Source organism: Syngnathus floridae, chromosome 9 (genome assembly GCF_059516105.1).
Source record: "Syngnathus floridae isolate MCC-2025c chromosome 9, RoL_Sflo_1.0, whole genome shotgun sequence".
Lineage (NCBI taxonomy): Eukaryota > Metazoa > Chordata > Actinopteri > Syngnathiformes > Syngnathidae > Syngnathus > Syngnathus floridae.
The window spans coordinates 6012579-6034344 of NC_142421.1; the positions used below are offsets into that span (position 1 = coordinate 6012579).

At 40.0% G+C, this 21766-nt stretch overlaps 1 protein-coding gene across 4 annotated transcripts in view; it reads right to left on the reverse strand.

Moving 5' to 3' along the window:
- Positions 1 to 21766, reverse strand: part of rims1a (regulating synaptic membrane exocytosis 1a) — a 32338-nt gene that overhangs the window by 3603 nt on the left and 6969 nt on the right. The window contains exons 4-28 of one of the 4 annotated variants that reach the window (XM_088384571.1): positions 20642 to 20653; positions 15974 to 16242; positions 14895 to 15574; positions 12888 to 12928; positions 12662 to 12775; positions 12451 to 12550; positions 12211 to 12334; positions 11739 to 11756; positions 10904 to 10950; positions 10661 to 10776; positions 10458 to 10588; positions 10096 to 10267; positions 9791 to 9944; positions 9490 to 9543; positions 8620 to 8782; positions 8079 to 8183; positions 7587 to 7646; positions 5709 to 5798; positions 4463 to 4546; positions 2469 to 2572; positions 2261 to 2382; positions 2021 to 2181; positions 1707 to 1921; positions 1390 to 1422; positions 75 to 243 (exon numbers count right to left, since the gene is read on the reverse strand). In XM_088384571.1, the coding sequence (XP_088240697.1) occupies positions 75 to 243; positions 1390 to 1422; positions 1707 to 1921; positions 2021 to 2181; positions 2261 to 2382; positions 2469 to 2572; positions 4463 to 4546; positions 5709 to 5798; positions 7587 to 7646; positions 8079 to 8183; positions 8620 to 8782; positions 9490 to 9543; positions 9791 to 9944; positions 10096 to 10267; positions 10458 to 10588; positions 10661 to 10776; positions 10904 to 10950; positions 11739 to 11756; positions 12211 to 12334; positions 12451 to 12550; positions 12662 to 12775; positions 12888 to 12928; positions 14895 to 15574; positions 15974 to 16242; positions 20642 to 20653 (3338 nt within the window). Of the gene's footprint in view, positions 1 to 74; positions 244 to 1389; positions 1423 to 1706; positions 1922 to 2020; positions 2182 to 2260; positions 2383 to 2468; positions 2573 to 4462; positions 4547 to 5708; positions 5799 to 7586; positions 7647 to 8078; positions 8184 to 8619; positions 8783 to 9489; positions 9544 to 9790; positions 9945 to 10095; positions 10268 to 10457; positions 10589 to 10660; positions 10777 to 10903; positions 10951 to 11738; positions 11757 to 12210; positions 12335 to 12450; positions 12551 to 12661; positions 12797 to 12887; positions 12929 to 14894; positions 15575 to 15973; positions 16243 to 20641; positions 20654 to 21766 lie in introns of all 4 variants that reach the window. The other 3 variants (XM_088384570.1, XM_088384572.1, XM_088384573.1) reach the window with 3 other exon arrangements.

The following is a 21766-nucleotide window of genomic DNA, read 5'->3' on the forward strand; positions in this document are numbered from 1 at the left end:
GCAGGCACACACACACACACATTAGTTGACAACTTCCGAGATCATGAGAGAGCACCAGACAGTGGTGTACTTACTTTCCCTCAGAGGTGTAGCTGTTCATGCTGCCATCGGTGGATTCTCTACTGGCCTGACGGTTCATGGCTGAGCCTCCTCGTGGGTACTCCACCGCCATGCCCGTCTCCACGCTCCTTTGGATGCTGCTGCCGCCGCCACCCTTGGCCACCTTCTTACCTGCTGGTGCCTCTGCAGCCAAAAAAGAAACATGTGTTTAACTTCCACTAGCGTTGATTTTAAAGCAGGCCTGACAAGCTTGATAACAGGATACATATAACAATGCAGGGCAACAAATCCTCCATGTGACCTGAACAAAAAACGTTTATACATATTTTGCACATCTTGTGATTTTAAAATCTATTATTTAGCCACTGTTAGCATATTTAGCTCCTGTTCAAAATGTGATACTTTGAAATAAAAGGAAGTAAGCATGCAATCAACACTCTGTGGATCCAAAAATAATTGGTTCAGCCCTTTCTAAAAGCCAACTGTGAAAGTTTGATCCTGACATTCAGGTCATTGATTAGACAATACAAAATAAATTAAGAAATCCAAAAACAATACAACATACAAATTGCCTTTTTTACTGGCTTCTTCAAAAACTGAACCACACTTAGAAACTTTTGCAGCATTGAAGAAGTCTGGGAAGTTGGAAATATTCCATTTGATGTCCTGAAAGTTTACTAGTCAAACATCAACAAAAAAAATGGTGATCAAAAAATATTTGAATAAAAACTATTCCCTATATAAATCAATAAATTTTAATAATATTGTGATTTAGTGCCTTTCCTCATCATAGGTTGTAGATTTCTGACTTCCCAGTTTCTTGGAATGCTGCAATAATGATGATGAAGAGGATGGAGTAAGGAAGCGTGCTGAAGACAGAGGTCAAGAAGGGCGGGGACTAAGCTCTAGTAAACTGCATTTCATCTCTTGTTGCCAATTTCTGTCTATATGTACACTATGTACAATATATTCAGAAAGAAAAGCATCTCACTCTAAGCATGGGTGTCTTAGTGGTACATGCTGCTGCTTTGACGCACATCGTGTGCGTTCGATTCCCAGCCACTGCTGGTACACAGCCCGGAAAAAATAAATGGGTGGGTTGTGCAGTATGGTCCCAAACAAATCATGCCACTAACTCTCTGGTGTGACAAGCTGAAAATTATAACATAAAAGTTGCTCAATTTAAAAAATAAAAAAAAATACAGTATGTAGTCAAATGGTTGAGCTAGCTGCTTGATCATTTTGCTGTGTGCCTTAAATCCGTCTTAAAATGTTTTCTTATTTTTGTAACTTCCTCTCCATGCTACACTGTCCTTCTAATTTGTTTACCTTTCTGTCTGTCCACCGCCTTACCAGCCGCTTCTGAAACAACACAACAAAACCCGTGAACAACAACTAAAACCAAAATACTGGAAAGACAGAAAAAACATATTAGCATGTATGACAGATAGTTTTATACTGTCGAGACAGCAAAAAAGTAGAAAACGTTCATGACTGTAAGGAAAGAAAATGAGAAATTGAATGAATTTGAATGTATACTGATTAAATGTATTGTCATTTTTTTTATTTTTGCTAATGTGTGCTCAACCATTTTTTTTTCTCAGTCAAAACATGACTGATGATAATTTTTTTGGGTAGTCTCTGACCTGTCTGGCTGAGCTGTGAGGTACTCCGACTACGTCTCGACGGCAAGATGGCAACAACACGTTGGCTGAGGCTGGAGCGCCGCTTTTTGATCCCACTTCCCAAGCTTCCCAGGGCGGTGTCTGATTGGCTGCCATCTGCGTGCTCCATGCCGTAGATCTCGCCACTCACACTGGTGCTCTTCATGATGTGGCGGCCCGTCGCACGCATGGCTCGACTGATCATTGATTTATTGATTTTTTTGTAAAATCACATCACATCATTGAAATATGAATTCATCCACAGCAGTGAGTATCATAAAATATAATGTTTGTACCTGAAGCGTCCTCTGGGTCTCTCTGACTGGATGGACATGTAGCTGGTGCTACTAATCCGAGAGGCACTGCTGGTTCGAGAGATGGCTGATACGTCGCTGACATCACTGTCTGAGGACTTATGGGAAGCATTCTCACTGCTCGTCCTGTGGTCCTTGAAGAGCTGCAAGAAAATAACAGTGTAATGAGTCACATGGCAGACATTCTGGCTGACTATCTGTGAAAGCGAAGTAAAAAGCCACCTCTCGTTTGTTCTTGAGCGCTCGGTCCAGGTCCTGCTGGCTGGAGTTACTGACAGCAGCTGACATCCGGTTCGAATGAACCCTCATTTGGAGTTGACGGACACGCTCCTCTGCTACCAGGGCTGGGAAAAAAAACAAAAGAAAAGAAAGATTGAATTGAAAGTCCTTTTAATGTTGTCGCACAAGGACAACGCCTCTTCATGTTTACCTTGTTCTACACTGTTGCTCTTGGGGGGAAGCTGGGGGAGCTGCCTCACTTTGCGAGATGAGGATGATGTCATTGAAAGAGGTGTACCACCTTCGTGGTGGCCCCTAATATTCAGTAACAAATAAAAAATGCAACAGACAGAGGAAGAGACAAAAGAACAAACAGAGAAAATACATGAAATCCAAAATAAGATCCATGAAATATTCAGACCATGATAAATCGATAAAATACAGAAAAAATATCACTAGATTGACAACAGCAACAATTGGGGAAAAGGTGGAAAAAACATATCAGCCGTAGGAGAAGCAAGCTATAGATTCATCAGCAAGTGAAGCAAGATTCTTGACACACACGCGCACACACTCACACAAACATGCACGGAAAATAGGTGATGGAAGTGGGAGAAAGTGGAAATATCGAACTCGGTACTTTACAAAATCTCACAATACTGCACGGATGAAATCATTTAAAACATTCTATAGAGAAACACATCATGAGTGACAGCCGTCGACAAACCTGGCCACACTGATAAACACAAACACAGAACAGGAGATACTTTGGAGAAAGTTTAGGAGTTGACAGGTTATATGGAATGCAACATAGGATTAAACAGAGACAGTTTGTATCTAACTCAGGGTTAATTGAAATTGAAAGATGATTTGCTGGAGGAATCCCCTAACCAATACTGCGCCTAATGAGCAAAGTTATTCACACATACAGTGCAAAAGTGTACAAACAGACAAAAAATTGGGTAAAAAAAAAAAAAAAATAGAACTACGATGTCACATATTATGAATAATGTGAAAACAGAAGCATACTGTAAAGAAGCATTGAATTTGGCACGTCAGGCATATAAACACTGAGCGATAATTGGATAGGCTAGAGGAGCGCAAACTTGCTGTTCCATAACTTTTGGAGAGGACTGTATAATGGCCTTTAGTCAAAATATGTATGCATGTGTGCGTGTGTGTCAAATAAAATACAGTGTACCTCACTGAGGAGAATTTCAGGGACCACAGAGCAAAAAATAAATGTGGATGACACATAGACACATCCAAACTTGATGCCATTGAAAATTCTAAGCCATCGTGGAGGAGAGGAAGTTGAGCACATAGAAGCTGCAAGTGCAATTCCCAGAACACCAACACTTTATATCAATGCAAAAAGCAAACACAACTGCGCAGGATTTCACACCAAAAGCAGTCCGAGCTACCGCAAGTTAAAAAAGAGCACAAAGTGAAGCTTATTAAGGGAAGGAGACAATACGAAAACCAAGACAAAACAATGTCAACACTATCCACAACCAGGAACACAAACCATTGCAAATCTTTGTGAAGAGACTTCAAAAGTGCACAAAGGCAAAAACCTTTACACAATGTGAGTGACAAACGATGTAGAATTTGTTTTTCAGACAAGTTCTACATTGTATGCCACAGCCACTGCGTCAAAGTCGTGACCACAGAGTACCGGGGATTTAGGATAAGAGAGCTGGCCAGCAAAAAACAAATAGTGATTTTATCTTGTATTTGTTCAAATAAATTTACAGTAGCTTCTGCTGTTATAATAAGCGGAAAAGCAAAAGAAATACAACTTCATGCTGAAGAGGAATTTCTGGCGTGAAGATTGGTATATTGAAGAATTAGGCAAATAATTTAATCTAAAAATGGAAATTCACTTGTAGCTGTGCTTTATTTCATACAAGATAAAAATCACTTTCTACTCATATTTTCTATCAAAAATTTTCATCCAAAAATATTTTTAAAAAATAGAATCAAATTTTACAGAGACTCAGTGTAAAACACCCACACAGGTGCTACCGCATATTGCCTGCACCCCTCCCAAAAAAACATGTGAACACAACTGAAGAGAATTAATTGATGTGTACGAGAGCTTTTCTCAAGTTAGAAAATAAATGTTTGATGGTGGTACTCAGTGGTGTCACAAGTCAAGCTCAAGAGAGTTGCGAGAGATGTCACGGGTCCACAAAGGGGTACCTGTCATCTTCAGGGGAAGCATGTTGGATAAAAATCCGGGGACTCGGGGGACGTCTCCGGGGCAACGAATGGGACAATGATTTTCTAAGTGTGCACAGGGAAAAAAAATAACTTCACTGAAAAAAAATGGACTCCAGTATACACATATATCTTCAGGTCCAACAAATATGATTTCACTACACCATCAGTAGTTACAAAGAAATATAATAGAAGTCTTGTTTGATGCTCACAATGGCAAAAAGATGCTTATCACTGAAGATTAAATTTTGACAAATCTTCATTATTTAGATATAATACCCAAATTAAACGGATGAATCTCCTAACACCAGTTACTGTTGCTTATGTTTAATACAAAGTATGTATATGTCATATGTAATATACACACTTTTGTTATATATCTTATATACGTGCGCAGATCGCCTTTATCAATTCAATTGTACATTAACAATAGATAAAATGCAGCAGCATGCTTTTATTTTCTACCACTTGAGGACAGCAGAGGCAAGCATATGTTCTTTGCTGCAGTTTAAGGCGTACATTAGTGTCTTGCAACAACCTTCTCATTGTTCTGTTTTTCTTAATTGCAATTTATTTATTTATCTATTTATTTATGTATTCATCATTCCATGCCATTTTTAGTAATATTAGTGTTTTAGAGATTATCCTAAAACACCACCAGTAAACAAATTCAAGACTGCAGCAGCACTACCACAGGAGACATGACAAAAACAAGAAACACATTCAAGGCTCACACTATGGATACCAGTCACAAACAACTACAATTGTTTAAGATAGCAGTACACTTTAGATAGTGACATAGCGCAGTCTCAGCAGACAAAGCAGATCGATAATGGAATGTATCTGACATAGATTACTGCAGGTCATCCTCGGGATTAAGAGCTTGTAGGATAGAGAATTAGGTGTGTATGTGTGTGAGTGGTGAAGTGAATCACATCACAAGAAGAATTAACTTGAGATATACGATAAGAAATGCATTTGTCTTTCACCACTATTAACTTAAAGGATCAATGCCTGAAATTTGATTGTCCACATCATTTGAATGAAATCGGTTATTTTGACAACAGGTGAAGACAAAGGGAAATCGGGCAACATTGAGTGCCTTGGTGTGTTGTGAGAGTGAAGCATCATTTTGGAAAAGTGGGGACGAGTGCAAGAGAGCAATACCAAAGGGAAATGGGGGGCTACAGCATCACTACAGGAGGGTGGTGGATACAAAGCATGGTACCTTTCCAACTCGGGTGAGGGGACATGATTATCTGGAGTCAGACAGTTGGTGCTAGCACTCCTAACCCTGTCCAGAGAAGGCTGAAGATCACTAGAGGCATCACAGCACAACATGCCATCCAATGGAGGAAGAGGAGGATGGAAAGGAGAGACACGGCAAGAGGTCAACCACAAAGAGAAAAACAATGGACAAACACAAAACTTACTTCAAAAGAAAGTTTGGCTGGATTCACAAAATCATAAGTCTGAGGACTAAGCCATGCCTGCCTGCAGGGCACAATGATGTGACTGGATGTATCTAAAAAGTGTAGTTACCCAACTTATTGTGTGATGAAGGTGTGTGTAATCAGGACGGAATGTCCAGAACAGAGCTTATCTTAGCTTTTGACATGCAGGCACGGTACACTGCTACTGATCATAGCAGATTTCCAAAACAGCATGCATTGCGAGCAAAGTTAGAACAGATTGAATCTAATCGAATAGCGAAAAGAAGTGAGAATCTCTCATTCCAAATAAGTTCCTTTAAATGTTTTTTATCAACCATAGTGGCAACAGATATTTGGTATTACGACCGCAATGGTAGCAAAATAAAAGTTGGCCATATGCTTCAAACAAAGGAATGAAATCAAAAGGACTACTTTTAAAAACATTGTGTCATCATTGCAAACATGGCCAGACCTGTTGGCATCTGGTAAATAAAAAAATTAAAAAATTGTCTCAGTACTTGTCTTTTTCTCTGTACTGTCTATTCATTTATTGTCTTCTCAAACAGATGCCTAACCGACGTGACGCTTAGATAATGTTTGACAAGCTATCCGTCAACTAAATGTGGATTTATTAACATAGCTTACCATTCATTGTGGGTTTGAGAGTGAAGTCAAAGTTAGGTCGAGTCAAGTCCCAAGTCCTTAAAGTCTACAACTCTGCTATGAACGAGTTTGTGCATCAGTGATTGTTCGTTAGTTTGTTTGAAGCATATCAAACCCATGTATGTGCATACTTACCTCATCACGTTATAATATTTTCAAATAAAAGTGACATCTTGTGTGGGAGTGTTTTCATGTGCCTAGTTGAACTCCTGAATTACGATAAGCATGCATGCCAGTGACAGAAGCAGCAAAATAGATAAGATTGTAGGAAAAGAGAAGAAAAGGAAATTATTGTGCACGGCTGTTTGGACAACAGAAAGAAGAGTTCTATGGGGCAAATGAAGAGGAAAGTTTACTTGGGGTTTTATGTAGTTGAGTATGTTGTGGTTTAAAGGCACGGGTGATAATGCAATGATTTTTTTTTCTATTCCTAAAATCTTTGGTATGCCTGCCCAAAGTGTAAAAGTTCTGAAGAACGATTAACATTGTGAATAATAATTGTGTTAATTCTTAATGTTTGTGTCAGTAGAAAAGAGAAAGACTAAAACTTTAAAAAAAAATTAACAGAAAAAATGAGTCAAACACAAAATCCATCACTCTTACTGTAGGTAATAAGCATCGTCCTGTAGCGTCCTCTTGTGGATTACAAGCAGTATGCAAGTGATTTACATGGATGCGATCCACTACTTTGCTTTTCTTCCTCTCAAAATGTTAGCGATAAACATTAATAAACATGACTGCTTTACTATTAACTTACTTTCCTGACAGCTGTTTTATCTGCTACCAATGTTTGACATGTAATATCGCCATAATTCCTTACTGCTGTTCTTTTTGTTGTTGTTTGCGATTAATATTGGATTGGAAATGATCACGATTGTCTTGTCAGTTTGCCAACATACAGTGTAACCAAAAGGCACTTTCATGGAAATGCTATGCAAGTACAAGTTCTGAGGCAGAAATTCACACCCAGAAACACACAATATGGAATATGACATGATTGACCAAGTTACCTTAAGTGGATGCACTCAGCACTTTTGCCTCGCATTGATTGGTGGATCATGATGACCTCACTGTGGTAACCATGGGGATGGATGACACATGAGGAAATCAACAACAATTCCCCAAAACAGGAGAGCAAAGGGAGAAGAGAGTGAATTGGAACACGAGGACGCTTTGCACAAACAAAAACACAGACATGAACACATGTTCCGACGCCAAAACACACAATTAAAATGTAGTTTTACAAACAACTAATCAGTTGGCTATAGCACCAACAACCCCGTCCAAGGTCAACAGTGCAAAACATAAAATGCATACAGTAAAATAAAAATCAAGCTTGACTCATACAATGGGATTTCAACATCCATGACATTCACACACATTCAAATGTTTTGCCACTTTCCAGCTTTGCCTACGATGAAGCTGTCAGTATTGCTCGAAAGTCAAATAAGTCAATAAGTGAACATCCTAGGACAGGACAGATGCAAATGCAATGAAAATACCTGTCATCGAGGTATTCCTGATCCGTGTGGTGACCTCGAGAGGAGTCGTAGTAGCGGCTCGGAGACCGAGAACGCCTGGGGTGCGAAAGCTCATCGTCCAGACTCCTGAAAAATAAAGACAATAAATATATATTTAAAGACGGATATAACTTAAGTCACTGTGGTGGTCAAGCAATGTGGCAGACAATTCTTGGCTGGGCTCATTTGGCTCAGAATGTAAAAGCAGAGCTGGCAGCACAATGAGTTCCGGGCTAGTTGGATTTGCCATTTCATTAGAAGATGGCCTCACTTTGTTGCTTTCCAACATTGCTCCTCTCTCACCCACTATTGCCTTTCCTATATACTAAACTAAATTGTAGCACCTGATGGAAACGTGGCTGTACATCACATTTTTTCGGGACATACTCTAGAAAAAAAAAACACTTTGTGCAAATGCAATTAATTAGAACAACCCTAAAAATCATCTTGGTAACGATCAGTGTATTGAGAAGCCACAGCCTCTTTCAGTGCAATATGTCATTTTCAAATCATAACTTCTCACCTCTGCGCAGGGACATTGGCCGGTCGGGATCGTATACATCCCTTCTCCTCGCGGTGGGGGGATACTGAGCGGGAACGTATATGATGTGAGGGCGTCCTCTGGCACTCGGGCACCTCCAGGGTGGACGTGGGCTCCCGTTGTCGCTCCCTGCCACGTCCCTCTGCTGTCAGGGGCCAGTGAAGGTGCATGGAGATCATTTTAAGATTAACAGGTCTAATCTTTCTACCTCAAAAATCACGTTTATCTTTTGATGTCAAATCTGAATGTGTTTAACCAATAGCAAAACTAAAGAAATCAACCACTATATGTACTCCGATATTTTTTGGAGGATATGCAAATATAGCAGGAAAAAGCGACCTTGAGATAGAAAATTGTGCTCTGTTTTAAAAAAAAATAATAAAAAAATCCTTTTTTGTTGTTGCAGCAGAACATGGTCTAAAGATAAAAATAGCAATATAGAGAGTGATCAGCCTTGAAAGCATATGTGCATCCTTGCTGGGCTTTGTTTTGATCCCAAGGTCCCTGGCTTCATTTCCAACAGTGCAATACCTCAAAGCTTGCAATGGCCCACTAGTTTTTCTTTGAGTGGGCCTACCATTTTTCCTTCCCATTTATACCTAACCAGCCAAACCAGATGGTTTGTTTTACAAAGCAGTTTCTCTCAAGCCCATCTGGGATAGAGTTGATCTAAGAGGAGGAACTTTTCAGAAAAAGTCGCAAACCCCTCCTCCATGTTCACCTTATAGCTTATGTTCAATATGAATTTCCTTTGACATTACAGTTCATTAATAAGCGCACACAAATGCGTAACACAAAACACAGAAACAAATGTGGGAAACGTTGCATAGTACAAAAACAATCCCCACCCACCTTTAGAAACTACTGCTGTACCCTCAAACTCAGGCTCTGTTACACGCTGCGAACCTACATACACACCAACACACACAAACACACGCATGCACACATTCCAGATGCAGATACACGTGAAGTATTAGGGGAGGGAAGTAAAAGCAGACATTACCATTGACGTACAGTACATGTTATACAAAGGCTATGTATGATTTGTTTTGGAAACTAAAGATTGCCTCTTTCTCAATGCACGCAATCACACAAGACATGACACAGCTTCAAAACAAACAGTTAAGTCGAGACACAGACATGCAATACTTACGCTGCAGCTTCCTGCCAGGGTTGTCGGCGTGTATGTGTCGACGAGGCAGATACGGGGAGGGGCGGGGGAGCGGTATGGATGAGACATCGTGCGTTTGGAGGGGATACCAGTGTGGCTTGTCATCCAGCAGAGCTGTCTCCAGCTCGATCAGAATCTGTCAAGTCAAAGTTTTCCCGTTACAATAACTGATGCAATAAAATAGTCACTTTGAATCTGTTAAATACTAACTGCTATGTAATTCTTGTGTTTGCTTAAAAAAACAATACGAGAATATAGAACTGTGTGTGTGTGTCTGTGTGTATTACTTCTCCCATAAAGATGCTGTCCTCCTCTGGTGACCTAGGCTGGTCCCATACGGTCAGCTCCAGCATATGGTTGCGGAAATCCCTACGATGGATGTGAGTGTAGAGGAATGTTTGGTTCCACTTGGGTTCGCAGGTCTTCTTCACTGCTTTTGTCCTGCGTTTACTCTTGTCACTATTTTAAACACATCCAAACACAAATGTAAGGATTTGTGTGTGTGTGTTTGTGTAGCAAAGGCCATTGTTGATTCAATTCACAAATAGGACAGTGTGGGATAGTTCTAAAAAAAATCAAAACTAATTTTTAAAAAATCACTGTGGCCACTTTTGAAATTTTTTGAAACAAGAACATATGCCAGCTGTACCTGCGATCAGGAAGAAAGTACATTTTGACGTATGGACTTCTGGGTCGTCCATCAGGCCGGAGAGGGAGCTCTACCGCCTGAAGCACATTGACTATTAACTGGTGACCTGCTTTGTCGTACCACAGTTTCACCTGCAGGCCAAAAACACACAAAGACATTTGGTCCAGAGATTTTACAATGTGACCCAGTTAACAGCCACTCACAGAAAGTTTTCCTGGCATTAGCTGTGGAGCATCTAGAATCATTCTGGGACTGGTGGGAGATAAAAGATTTTTTGATGGTCGCTCCATCTTCTGGGACTCAAATGAACTCGAACCTGCTATGAAGCAAAAAGAAACAGAAAATGATTTGCAAATCTCAAGGTTGGAAGGTCTCCACCTTCTCTTGGAAGGTGGAGCCTGTGTTAATGGGTGGAAGATGGAATTTTTCTAAATAAAGACACTTACTAGATTCTAATGGAGGATGGGATGTGTCTGGGATTCTTGGGATATCACTGAAAAGACAAGAAAACGCGTGAGCCGTTTGCATGTTTACAAGTGGCTGGATTGAATGCCGTAATGTTAGTAGGTTTGTGGATGCACAGGCTTGCATGCTTGATTCAGAAATCCATACAGTATTCAAACTAGTTAGATACAGCAGATGTTCAAGCTAAACTATCACATGGTTAGAAAATATGGCAACGCAAATGATCATGGAATGGGGACATTTCTTAAATAAATAATTTAAGTGTGTAGATGTTGAGTACCATATGTTCCAGTCATCTCTAAATTATGCAGCTGCATCAAGCTAATTCTACAAACACTAACAATTTTTACACCAGTTTTATAATAATATAATTCTATGCACAACTACTATTGGAATGATAATAATAATAATAATGAAGACAAAACACAGGTATAGATAAAATAAATAAAGCAAGCGTCATCAAATAAACTCAAATCATGCTTTATAAATTCCAGCAGCCCAAATTCAAAACAGCAAGGTTAGCAAAGTTTGAAGCATTATAAAGCATCAAATGATTTCTTCGATAATGTTTCCTAATGTGGTTTGTGGAAAACTATTCTACCGTCATAGACATCTTTCATTTTGCATCTCTTTGATTTATAAAATATAAAATAATAAACAATTGCAGTGATTTTCAAAGAGACAAATTTGCACATATGCTCATTTAAAGGAAAGATTGACTCTTTTTGGGATGCAAAATGTCACCAGCAATATGATACTATTCCTCCATAAGCATGAGGGATAAAAAGGTCCTAATAAAATGGTAAGATTACTTACTGATATTTTCTATACACCCTTTGTGATTGTTTGGAGAGAAATTAATACATTCAACTTATGTTCCAAAACAAAGCAAATAATTAAGTCAACGTTATTGAAAGAAAAAAAAACTGTATCAATACTGTTAAAAATAACTTTTCAAAAAGATGGTACAATAAGAATAAATAGTACAACATAAGTGATGTTGAAATCAATGTCTGCTATTAGTTTTTCCTTGTTAACCAGGATTTTTAACTTATTTTCTTATGAACTTAACTTGTTTTTTTTAACTTAATTTAAATCAACAAGACATATGAAATGGGTATGTTTTGTTTTCCAAAATTGAAACAGCCCACAAACGGATATCTGAACAATCCGATGAGAACAGAAATTCTATAAAATCATGTCTGACTTTTGTCTGTGTGTGTACATATTCTATCACATGAGGTCTTTTCAAAAATGACATTGGTTTATAAGCATAGACATAACTTACCCAATAGGCCGGGATACAACTAGCTCGACTTGGGGCTCCGCTTGCGATTCCAGGATGATGTTGTAAACTTCCTTCATAGTGGCTCCTGGTAACAGTTTCCCATTCCACTGCAAAACTTCATCCCCTGAAATTAGACATTGCATAATAGTTTTTACGTGATTAGCAATACAGAATTAGTACTGGATACGCACAAGGCACTGAATATTACGAAGAAACTTTTTTTTCTTTTGCTCAAAGTACCTGCTCTTAGATGTCCAACCACATCAGCCAGGCTGCCCTTTTTGACCTTGGTGATGAAGGCACCTAATCTCCCTGACTCTGTTATTCTACCTCCCACCACCTATAAAGAGAAGGGGAACGTGAAATATTTGCAATCCATTTGTAGAGGCTAATGAAGCCATATCTTTTATCATGAATGCGTGAATGCAGTTTATTTTATTGGCACCCTGACCTTTAATCCCAGCAGAGCCCCGGCTTCTTTAGGCATGGTTGTGCTCCTCTTACTAAGGGTGATTCTGCCAATCAGATGGTCACCCTCCTTGGATGGTTGCCAGGTTACAGGATGCTGCAGCAAAAAAAACGAGAACTGCAAAGACTTAGAATTGTGACAAGCTACTATTTTAATTATTGTTTTTAGGCAGATCACTTTTTATAGTTATGGCTGTTTTTCTACTTACATGCCACACAGTGGGGTCATGAGGGTAACATTCCCAGTCACCTGCAAGTGGAAGATGATGGAACATGAGAAAGAGAAAGAGAGACAAACCTTATTAAAGTATTTTAAAAAACGTAAAAGTTATAGTCTCGGAGAATATTATTTTCCTTATTTGGTCATTGTGAAAGACGAAGTGACAAACTGAGTGACATCACATTGTCACTGTCCCCACTTGGGATGACTTTCTACTGGTTCAAGCAAATCTAATTATTTTTGTTAAAAGTCATGAGAAGCTTTTTTTTCCCTTCCAATATAACATTTCACACTGATGAGAAATATGATTTGGGGGTTCTTCCAGCTGTAACTTCTACTGTACACATGTGCAGGGAGGGGTTGTTGAAATGTGTGCAGCACTTCAACACCATTGTTATGACATCAAGTAAAATAAGAGTAAGCATCCCTAGGAGCAGGCAGACCATGAGGAGAATGGCTTGTGACAACTTATAGTGGCATTATGTAATCTTAAAACAAACCCACTTCTCAGTTTCATAACTCAATCATGACTGTAATTCCGTGCAGTGTTGGATGAAATGCTTGAGAATGTTATGTTACAGTCATTAAAGGGTGAGTGAGTGAGTGAGTGAGTGAGTGAGTGAGTGAGTGAGTGAGTGAGTGAGTGAGTGAGTGAGTGAGTGAGTGAGTGAGTGAGTGAGTGAGTGAGTGAGTGAGTGAGTGAGTGAGTGAGTGAGTGAGTGAGTGAGTGAGTGAGTGAGTGAGTGAGTGAGTGAGTGAGTGAGTGAGTGAGTGAGTGAGTGTTTCCATTGTGATCTCACAATGATTTTAAAAGTCAAATGATTTAAAAGCCTGCATGCCGGCTGCCAGCAACCACATTTCGTAATTGATCCCGTCTTAGTCTCAAGCTAAAAAAGGAAGCAGTGTCTTGCTGCCATGCTGGAGTGTATACAGTAAAACCTGCTCTGACAGAAACAGCTCATACTAAACCTCCACTTGCTCAATGTCATAATGTTTGGAGTTTGACTTCTGCAGAATGTGCAGCAACAATCAGATGCCGCAGGCTTGTTCAAGTTATGACGTGAAACCTGAAGTATTGTGTCTGCTTTGTAAACTGATGCATTGGGTTGAATATGCAAGTCTGATGTCAAAATCCCTTTTCTCTTAAAAGGGAAAATTAAAAAATAATCTTCATTTAGTCCTATTGCTGTTAGATGCTCAGCAATGAGTTCGAAATGGACAGAATGGTTAGCAATGAAGTGACATCATCCCAGTTGGAAATTACAAGGTTAGAGCGTAAACAGCCATGTCTTCTAGGGCTCCAGGACACTTTGCTATGTGAGGCCACACAAGGTCAACATTGGAATCAAATGGGGTCAAACGGACCTATCACAAACACACAAACATGCACACTCGCAGTACAACTGTCACCACCAACTCACTCCCTTAGGGCCAAGCTGAAAACAATATAATATGACACTCAGCAAAGCATTTAGACACACACACACAAACACAGCACACAGTCTAACACACGCTTGTTAACATGCACACTGGTCACAATGACAGTCGGGCTGCTGGCTCTGGCCTGAAGCATGCATTGTGTATAAAACACAGCACTGCAGTTCTTCTACAAAGATGGACAGAGAACAAATGGTGCACCTCAAATGCTATCGGTAATCATGTCATACTAGCTTTCGTGACAATACGTAGTTACAAGAGAAAATATACTGTATGTCATTAGAATATAATTCAAGTTAGTTTTTTACAAACGTGATATTTCAGACATGTGTATGCAACTGGTAGCCCTTCACATTCATCAATCCCGGAGAAGTAAGAAACTTAAAACGCGTGGGCGCGCCTGTTGACACGTTTTAAATCATTCACTGCCAACCCAGTTAATATCTTTGACGTCTATAACCATCAATGGCACTGAATGAGTTAAAAGAATGTGTATGTATACTATTATGCATATGTTTTATGTGACAGAAGGAAAACGACACAGTTTAAGAAGTCTCACCTCTCTCGCTCACACTTTCAATCTCAGCATCCTCACAACTGCTGTATTCCGGTGTGGTCCCTCCCTCTTCTTCTGAGCTGCTGACACTGGTCTGCCTCTTGCCTCCAGCTCCCAGCCCTCGCTTTGATTTGTAGGGTCGAGGTGGTGGCGGACGCAGAGATTCCGATTGATCAGAGCTGAGCGAATCATTGCGTAGCATGCTGTCAGCTTTGTTCCTTTTGGTTCGTCTCACGACATGCCCCTGACCGGGGGCTGATCCGGGCCCTGAACTCAAAGGTTCTCTGAGTTGAGGGGGGTGGTCTGGTTGCGCAAGGGTGTGTTCACTCAATCCACCGACGGTCCTCTGTCCAGAGACTAAACCGTCCCTCAACTCTGTCATAACTCCTGTTCCACTGCCTTGCACTGGTACAGGATGGCCCCGACCTCCGGGAAGGACTGGCCCTGCTTGATGAGGGGGGCCACGACTGTGGCCAATGTGTTGGTGGCCCCCTTCTTGTGTCCGTTTCAACCCACCGCTTCCTCCGACTGGATCGATGTCCAATGAACGTCCTTTCGTGAGTCGTCGGCTTTCCCTGGATTCGCCCCGGAGGTCTCGGTCCATGGAAACCTGGGTTTGCAGCATGGGCTGGCCTGGCCTGCGCTCTGCCCGACCAGTTCCTCCACCCCCTCTTCCGTTTCTCCTTGTGGAATAGATACCAAGAAAATAAAACTGTTAACTCTTATCTACGTAATTATTTAAAATTTCAGGTTAGGAGCTACTCCGTTACTAGTATAATAAATTAATCTCGACCCCTGCAAATTCATTCAGATTATAAAATGACAACTGGAAAGTCATTGCATCATACATTCTCTCAAACTGCAGTTCATTGAATTTGGAAACATCGAATTATGGTTCGACTGAATCGACTCAATCAATTTGACTTTGAAATGAACCGTCCTTTAATTGTATCCCATCCAATGCTAGAGAATATAAAAATATCAATTCAAAGACAAAAGCTCTGTTCCTCTGAAAACTTGAAACGATTCTCTCTTTTTGGCATTGTTATTGATTTGAAACGCAGTGTGCTTGCAAAACGTACGTGTCTCTTGGCGGTTCACTTCGTGACCGAACGTCTGTTCCAGCCGTGCTCCCGGCTGCACTGGCTGTGTTGGGGTCTAGGGATGTTGTGGAGCCCGGAGGGGCTTGGGAGTGGGATCGGAGCTTCTTATCACCAAGGGTTTGGCACACAGATGGCTCGCTGATGGCTGATCCGAGACCGGTGGGCTTTCCTGACGAACCGGTGAACCATTCGCCTGGCTTGGTCAGTATCTCCTGTTGTTTTCGGCAGTTATTACAAACCCAGATGACCTACAAAAATAATCAAATTCAGCGATTACGCACATTATTTTTTTCAATATTCACTGACTATTGAATGAGGAACTACATAAAAGAAGGAAATAAAACCAACTGAATAATGATCGGATCATCTACATCATACAGTAGCAAATTAAAATATGTCAGCTTTGAGGGATTGTGACGGGCACGTTTCATTATCTGACATTATACAGTGTAGACCGCTCAATTCATTTAGAAAACAAATGACGACAGATCAGATAACAGATCAATAACTATTAGTATTGACAGCTGATATTGATGAGGGGTGCGATTCTATCCCAGAATAGATATGATGAATCATTGCGTAAAAGAGGAAGTGCTGCACGAAGGCCCTGCAGCATGAGCACAGTAGTAGTCATAAGCCGGCGTTTATATCAGATTCAGTGACGGAGGAAGTGTGGCTGGCCGTGAAATACAGACACACAGAGGATGGAGGAGGAGAGAGATGGGAGGTTAGAGTCGGTCCGTCTTCTCCAGCCACCAGGGTTCTCATTACTCCTGAACACTCCCCAATGACTATTTAAAGAGAGCTAAAATAAAACACTCTGCCGTCTGCCATACCCACCACCCCTTTTCCCCATCTTCGCTCTCTCTCTCTCTCTCTCTCTCTCTCTCTCTCTCTCTCTCTCTCTCTCACCCCCTTCTCTTTCACTTCTCCCTCCTCCAGATTGCTTTTGATTAAAGCTACAAAAGCTGAGGAGAAAACAGCTTTACACCGACGCCACGGCTATATTTATCCTGCCAAACAGCCCAGCACCACCAGGGAAAGCAGGAGAATGTGTTCAAATATAAACACACACACATACACACTTAGGCACACACACCCATGTGGAACATTATATCTTTGTTGAAAACATCCGCAATGTGATCAATGATGCTCAATTCTGCTAGATTGAAATTGTTTAGTTTGAATGACCAGCAAGGGAATAAAAAAAATCATCAATTAAAAAATATATATTCAGTGAACCACAGGTCATTACTCTGTGTTACAAAGATATCAGATAAGATTAGATAGTTTTAACCCACACACAATTTAAACACATTTAAAACTATCAAACCCCCACTTTAAACACATACTTGATTCATTTGAATAAACAAAATAGATACAAGAGGAAGGGTCTGATAGAAAGACACGACTTCAGACACTTGCAGGGCGGTTCAGGGTGTACTCGGCCTACTGCCCAAAGACTCTTGAGATAGACAATGGAAATATATGCTTTGTGATCCACATACACACCTACACTCACACATGGACCCATACACACAAACACAATGCTGCAAGAACTGTAGCAGCAGTGTGTCACATCACCGTAGTAAGATTCCCCTGAGATCTTCGTGTGAGTGAAGGCGAACTACAGAGAGAATAGCTTCTCCATAGATGGAAACTAGGACACAAAAACCCGTGTGTGTGTGTATATCTTTGTTTGGCGTCCTGCAGCATCTGTGCCTGTGTGCACAAAAATGTGTGTATGTGTGTGCACATACATGTGTGTGTGTGTGTGTAGCGGCGGGTAAAGGAGGCCTGCTCACATATACAGTACGTGCATCATTGCTCATGTGTACTGTTTATGAAACATGTGGTGCTTGTGGATGTTTTTACTGTAGAGATGCAATTTCTAAGCACAATTTGAGGCTTAAATATGAAAAGCACTCAAATATTTTCCACATTGTTGTGTTGTACCTGCATGTGTATCAAGTAAGTAATGCAACTCCGATCAAATGATCAGGATTGTTATCCAGCTTCTGCAGACCTTGCTAGAGCTTTTCTGTACAACGAATAAAGTGTGCGGTAATTCCTCCAGGTCATGTAGTAGATTGCAAATTATTTGTGCATTGATTGAATGAAATAATTTCCTGTTCACGTAGCGGAATTCATTGCGCTATGGTGCGTTCAATAAATCTGACTCAATCTATGGAACCCAACTATAGCTTGTTACACTTGACCTATACTTTCTTTATTTGCTGCCGAACCATACCACATAATTATGTCTGTTTTGCTCCACATGGATATCACAGCCATCTTTTACTGCAATTTTGTTACAAACTATGAACAATCAACTGGCAAGTTCCTATCACCTGAAGTCACAATCCAGCACTTACTGTATTGATCACCGCAGTCAGTTCACTCAAGCAGACATACTGTCATGTAACACTCTCAGGCTACATAACCCTTTCTACTAATGCCTCTGATCAAGCTAAAAGCCACCAAATACTTGCCACTTATCAGGTGAAAGGAAAACAAATCCAGAAAGAAAGGAGATGGTGAAGGAGGAGTTGGGGGGGGGACAGGAAGAAGTGGCAGCCAATGACAGCTTGACGTATGGTACCGGCAGCATGCAACTGTGGGCGTCTATAAATCCTGAGTTAAGGATGAAAGACTGCCACAAAGGAGATTAGTGTCCACAGCAGCTAATGAGGTACTACATCAGCACACCACAACTCCCCTGCAACACAATACACACACACACACACATACAGTTCATGTACAGTACACATGTACATACATACGTACGCAGATAACATGCAAGTCAAACAAATAGTTTCCACAAATATTGAACTTTGAATGCTTTGCACATCTATGAACAGTGTTGCCATGAAAAAATAATGTAGTTATTGTACTGATTACTTGATTTTAAAAGTAAATAAAGTAAAAAAAAAAAAAGTCACAACACTCGCGTAAGTGGTTGCAGATATTCAAGATCATTTTTTGCCATTGTTAACTACAATTTCTGATTGGCATATACTAATCTTGTCATGTAATGTAATAAATAAATGTTATAAAAGCAACACTGAGCATTTGCAATAAACAACCCCTCACCACCTTTATGCCACTTAGTCAAATAAAATAGCATGTAATGTATTCGATCCATAGATGTTGACAACCCAACACATATAAAAGCAGGGTGCCATTTGGAAAGGGCCCATAGCAGCATGGAAATAGAATTTCCCTTGAGATGTCTGTCATTTTCTCTGGTGTATATCCAGCTATTTGTAGATAAGCACTACACACTGAGATCCTACCAGTGTACGTGTGGATTTCATATGGTAATATACGGCAAGAAGCAGAAGAAAGATGGGCCCCTTAAGACCAGTCAATGAGAGACGCACGTGGAGGTGGACGTAACTCGTGAGACTGCCAATCAATAGTAATCATGAGCCTTTGTGGCATTAACAGGAGATGGCACATCGCTCAAGGCTTTTTCTACTGTGTTGTGCCGCGACACATCATTTCTGACTTGGATCAATAGACATTTGCAACACATTTTTGTGCTATTTCAACCTTAATAGCACATTCCTGTCATCACTAGATTAATTTTTGTCAACCCAAGAGGTTAGCTATCCAAAGTTTTCAGGATGGTAGTTTATTTGCATGGGGTTCAGAGGCCAATTTAACAGATCTGCACTGTAGCAGAAGGCCTGTGTGATCTCATGGAACATGTGACATAGTTCAATGTCATACAGAAGTGTACTTATTGTAATTTTATAGAAAAATGATAATATTTGTTGTCATGGAAGATATTCTTTTTCCTGGGTGGGCATAACAGATAATAATTGAGAAGCACTGATGTCATGTAAACTGTTGTTTAAAAAATATATTCAATATTATAGTATATTAATATAACGATAATACAAAAATAAAAAGAGACAAAATACAAATTAAAAACATTCATTCATTCCCATGGTTACCAGTGGTTATCACAGACTGTCTATTATCTCAGTTATTGTTAATGCTGGACGAAGGTCAAGTGAAGCGTTCTTGTTAATGACAGTTTAAAAAAAAAGAAAATTGACTTATTTTTCAAATTATTTTTGGAAATGACATCAACTAGCAAGGCCTTCAGTCATTTCATGCATGTTCACATGTGTACAATGACTTACAAAAATGCCCAAAACGACAAACATTTTAATGTAAATGTCAGGCATCATTTTAAATGTTTCCTTAAGCCCACAATGAGCGGAAAATGTGTCACTGTTGAGTGCAATGGACACTTCTACAAACAGGAAAACAGCAAAGCACTCCTAGAGAAGTGCTGATTTGGCTGTTTCTGGAAGGGAAGTTTGCCAAATAAGGTCCTCAACCTGACTCAACTGTACAAGCAGATAAGTGCATGTCTGCCACCCGTCACCAGTATCATACATGATCATTCAATATGACCTCAGCAAGTGATAAAAATAAATAATAGCACTAAATGTCTTTCTACGATTAGTTTCCAATTTTGGTTTTCTCTTTTCGATGACATTTGTATTTAAAAGAAAAGACAACTTACAAAGCAGAAATCTGACTATGGGATATCAACAAGCCGTTCTAATGACACAAACTACAGTTTTTAAGTACTGACTACTTAATAAAAGAAAAAAAATCACTACTCACCACTTTGTCCTCCTTCAGCCCAGTCAAGCCATGCATGTATATGAAAAAAAGTGAGAAACTTAGTAAAATACATAGAAGGTTGGTTTACAGAACTATTTTTCTTTTTTCCTTTTTTTTTTTAACATGTAAGCATCGTTTATGAAATACCAAAATGAGTTTACAAGTCACCTCTGTGGTTCTGTTGGGTTTTTATTTCTTACCAATATCCAAGTGAAATGTATGTAACAGTGAACTTTACCCCAATTAATAAAACTGCCACCCACCCAATCATACCGCCTCAGACCCCATGGCAGGCAATAATTAGAGTAGACTTCAGGCTGTATGTTTAAGTCTGTGTGGGATCATTAAATGCCACACCGGGAGCAGAAAGGAGGGATGGAGAGGCACACCACCTATTTCAGCGGAAGTTGTAACGCCTTTACTAACACACGCCCCCCCCCCCCCTGCTGTGTGTTGATAGGGCACCCCTGCACCCCTGCGAGACCCAGACAGAGTGGGAGACTACCCCCTCCATCCACAGCTCAGTGTAATGCCCAATTAACCTTTAGCAGCTTCTGCCTGGGTCACACTGCGGTGGCATCACACATAAACAAACAGTAGGACTACTGTATATCAAATATATTGTAACATATACAGTGGAAAAGCAGCAAACATATATATGTGGATGCTTGTGATGCAGTACGGGTTTGATGTGTTTGCTGCAATATATCGGAGACTTTGACCCAAAAATGTTTGCGGTAAATTAAGTTGATTCAAGTTATTGTGACTTGAAAATTGTATTCTGAACCTTACCTGCCACAATATTAGGTACGGCTGCAAATAATCCAATGAGAGCGTTGGCTCAAATTGTATAACATTCTTTCTGATTGATATTGGCTATTTGTAGTATTGAATAGCATATCTGAAAATATCTACATACGCGTTGTATATATTTTCAAGTTTGTGTCTTTGTAGCAGAAAAGGCATTTTTGTCCTTTTTTATCAATATTGATTTTGTTTATTTATTCAAAGTAAAGATTCCCCTCACTGAAACAGATTTTGGCAGTCTCAATGGGGCACGAAGAAAGTTTGTCACATTTCTTTTGGTGACATGGAAAAAAAGCAAATGACTTACAATTAGGCTCC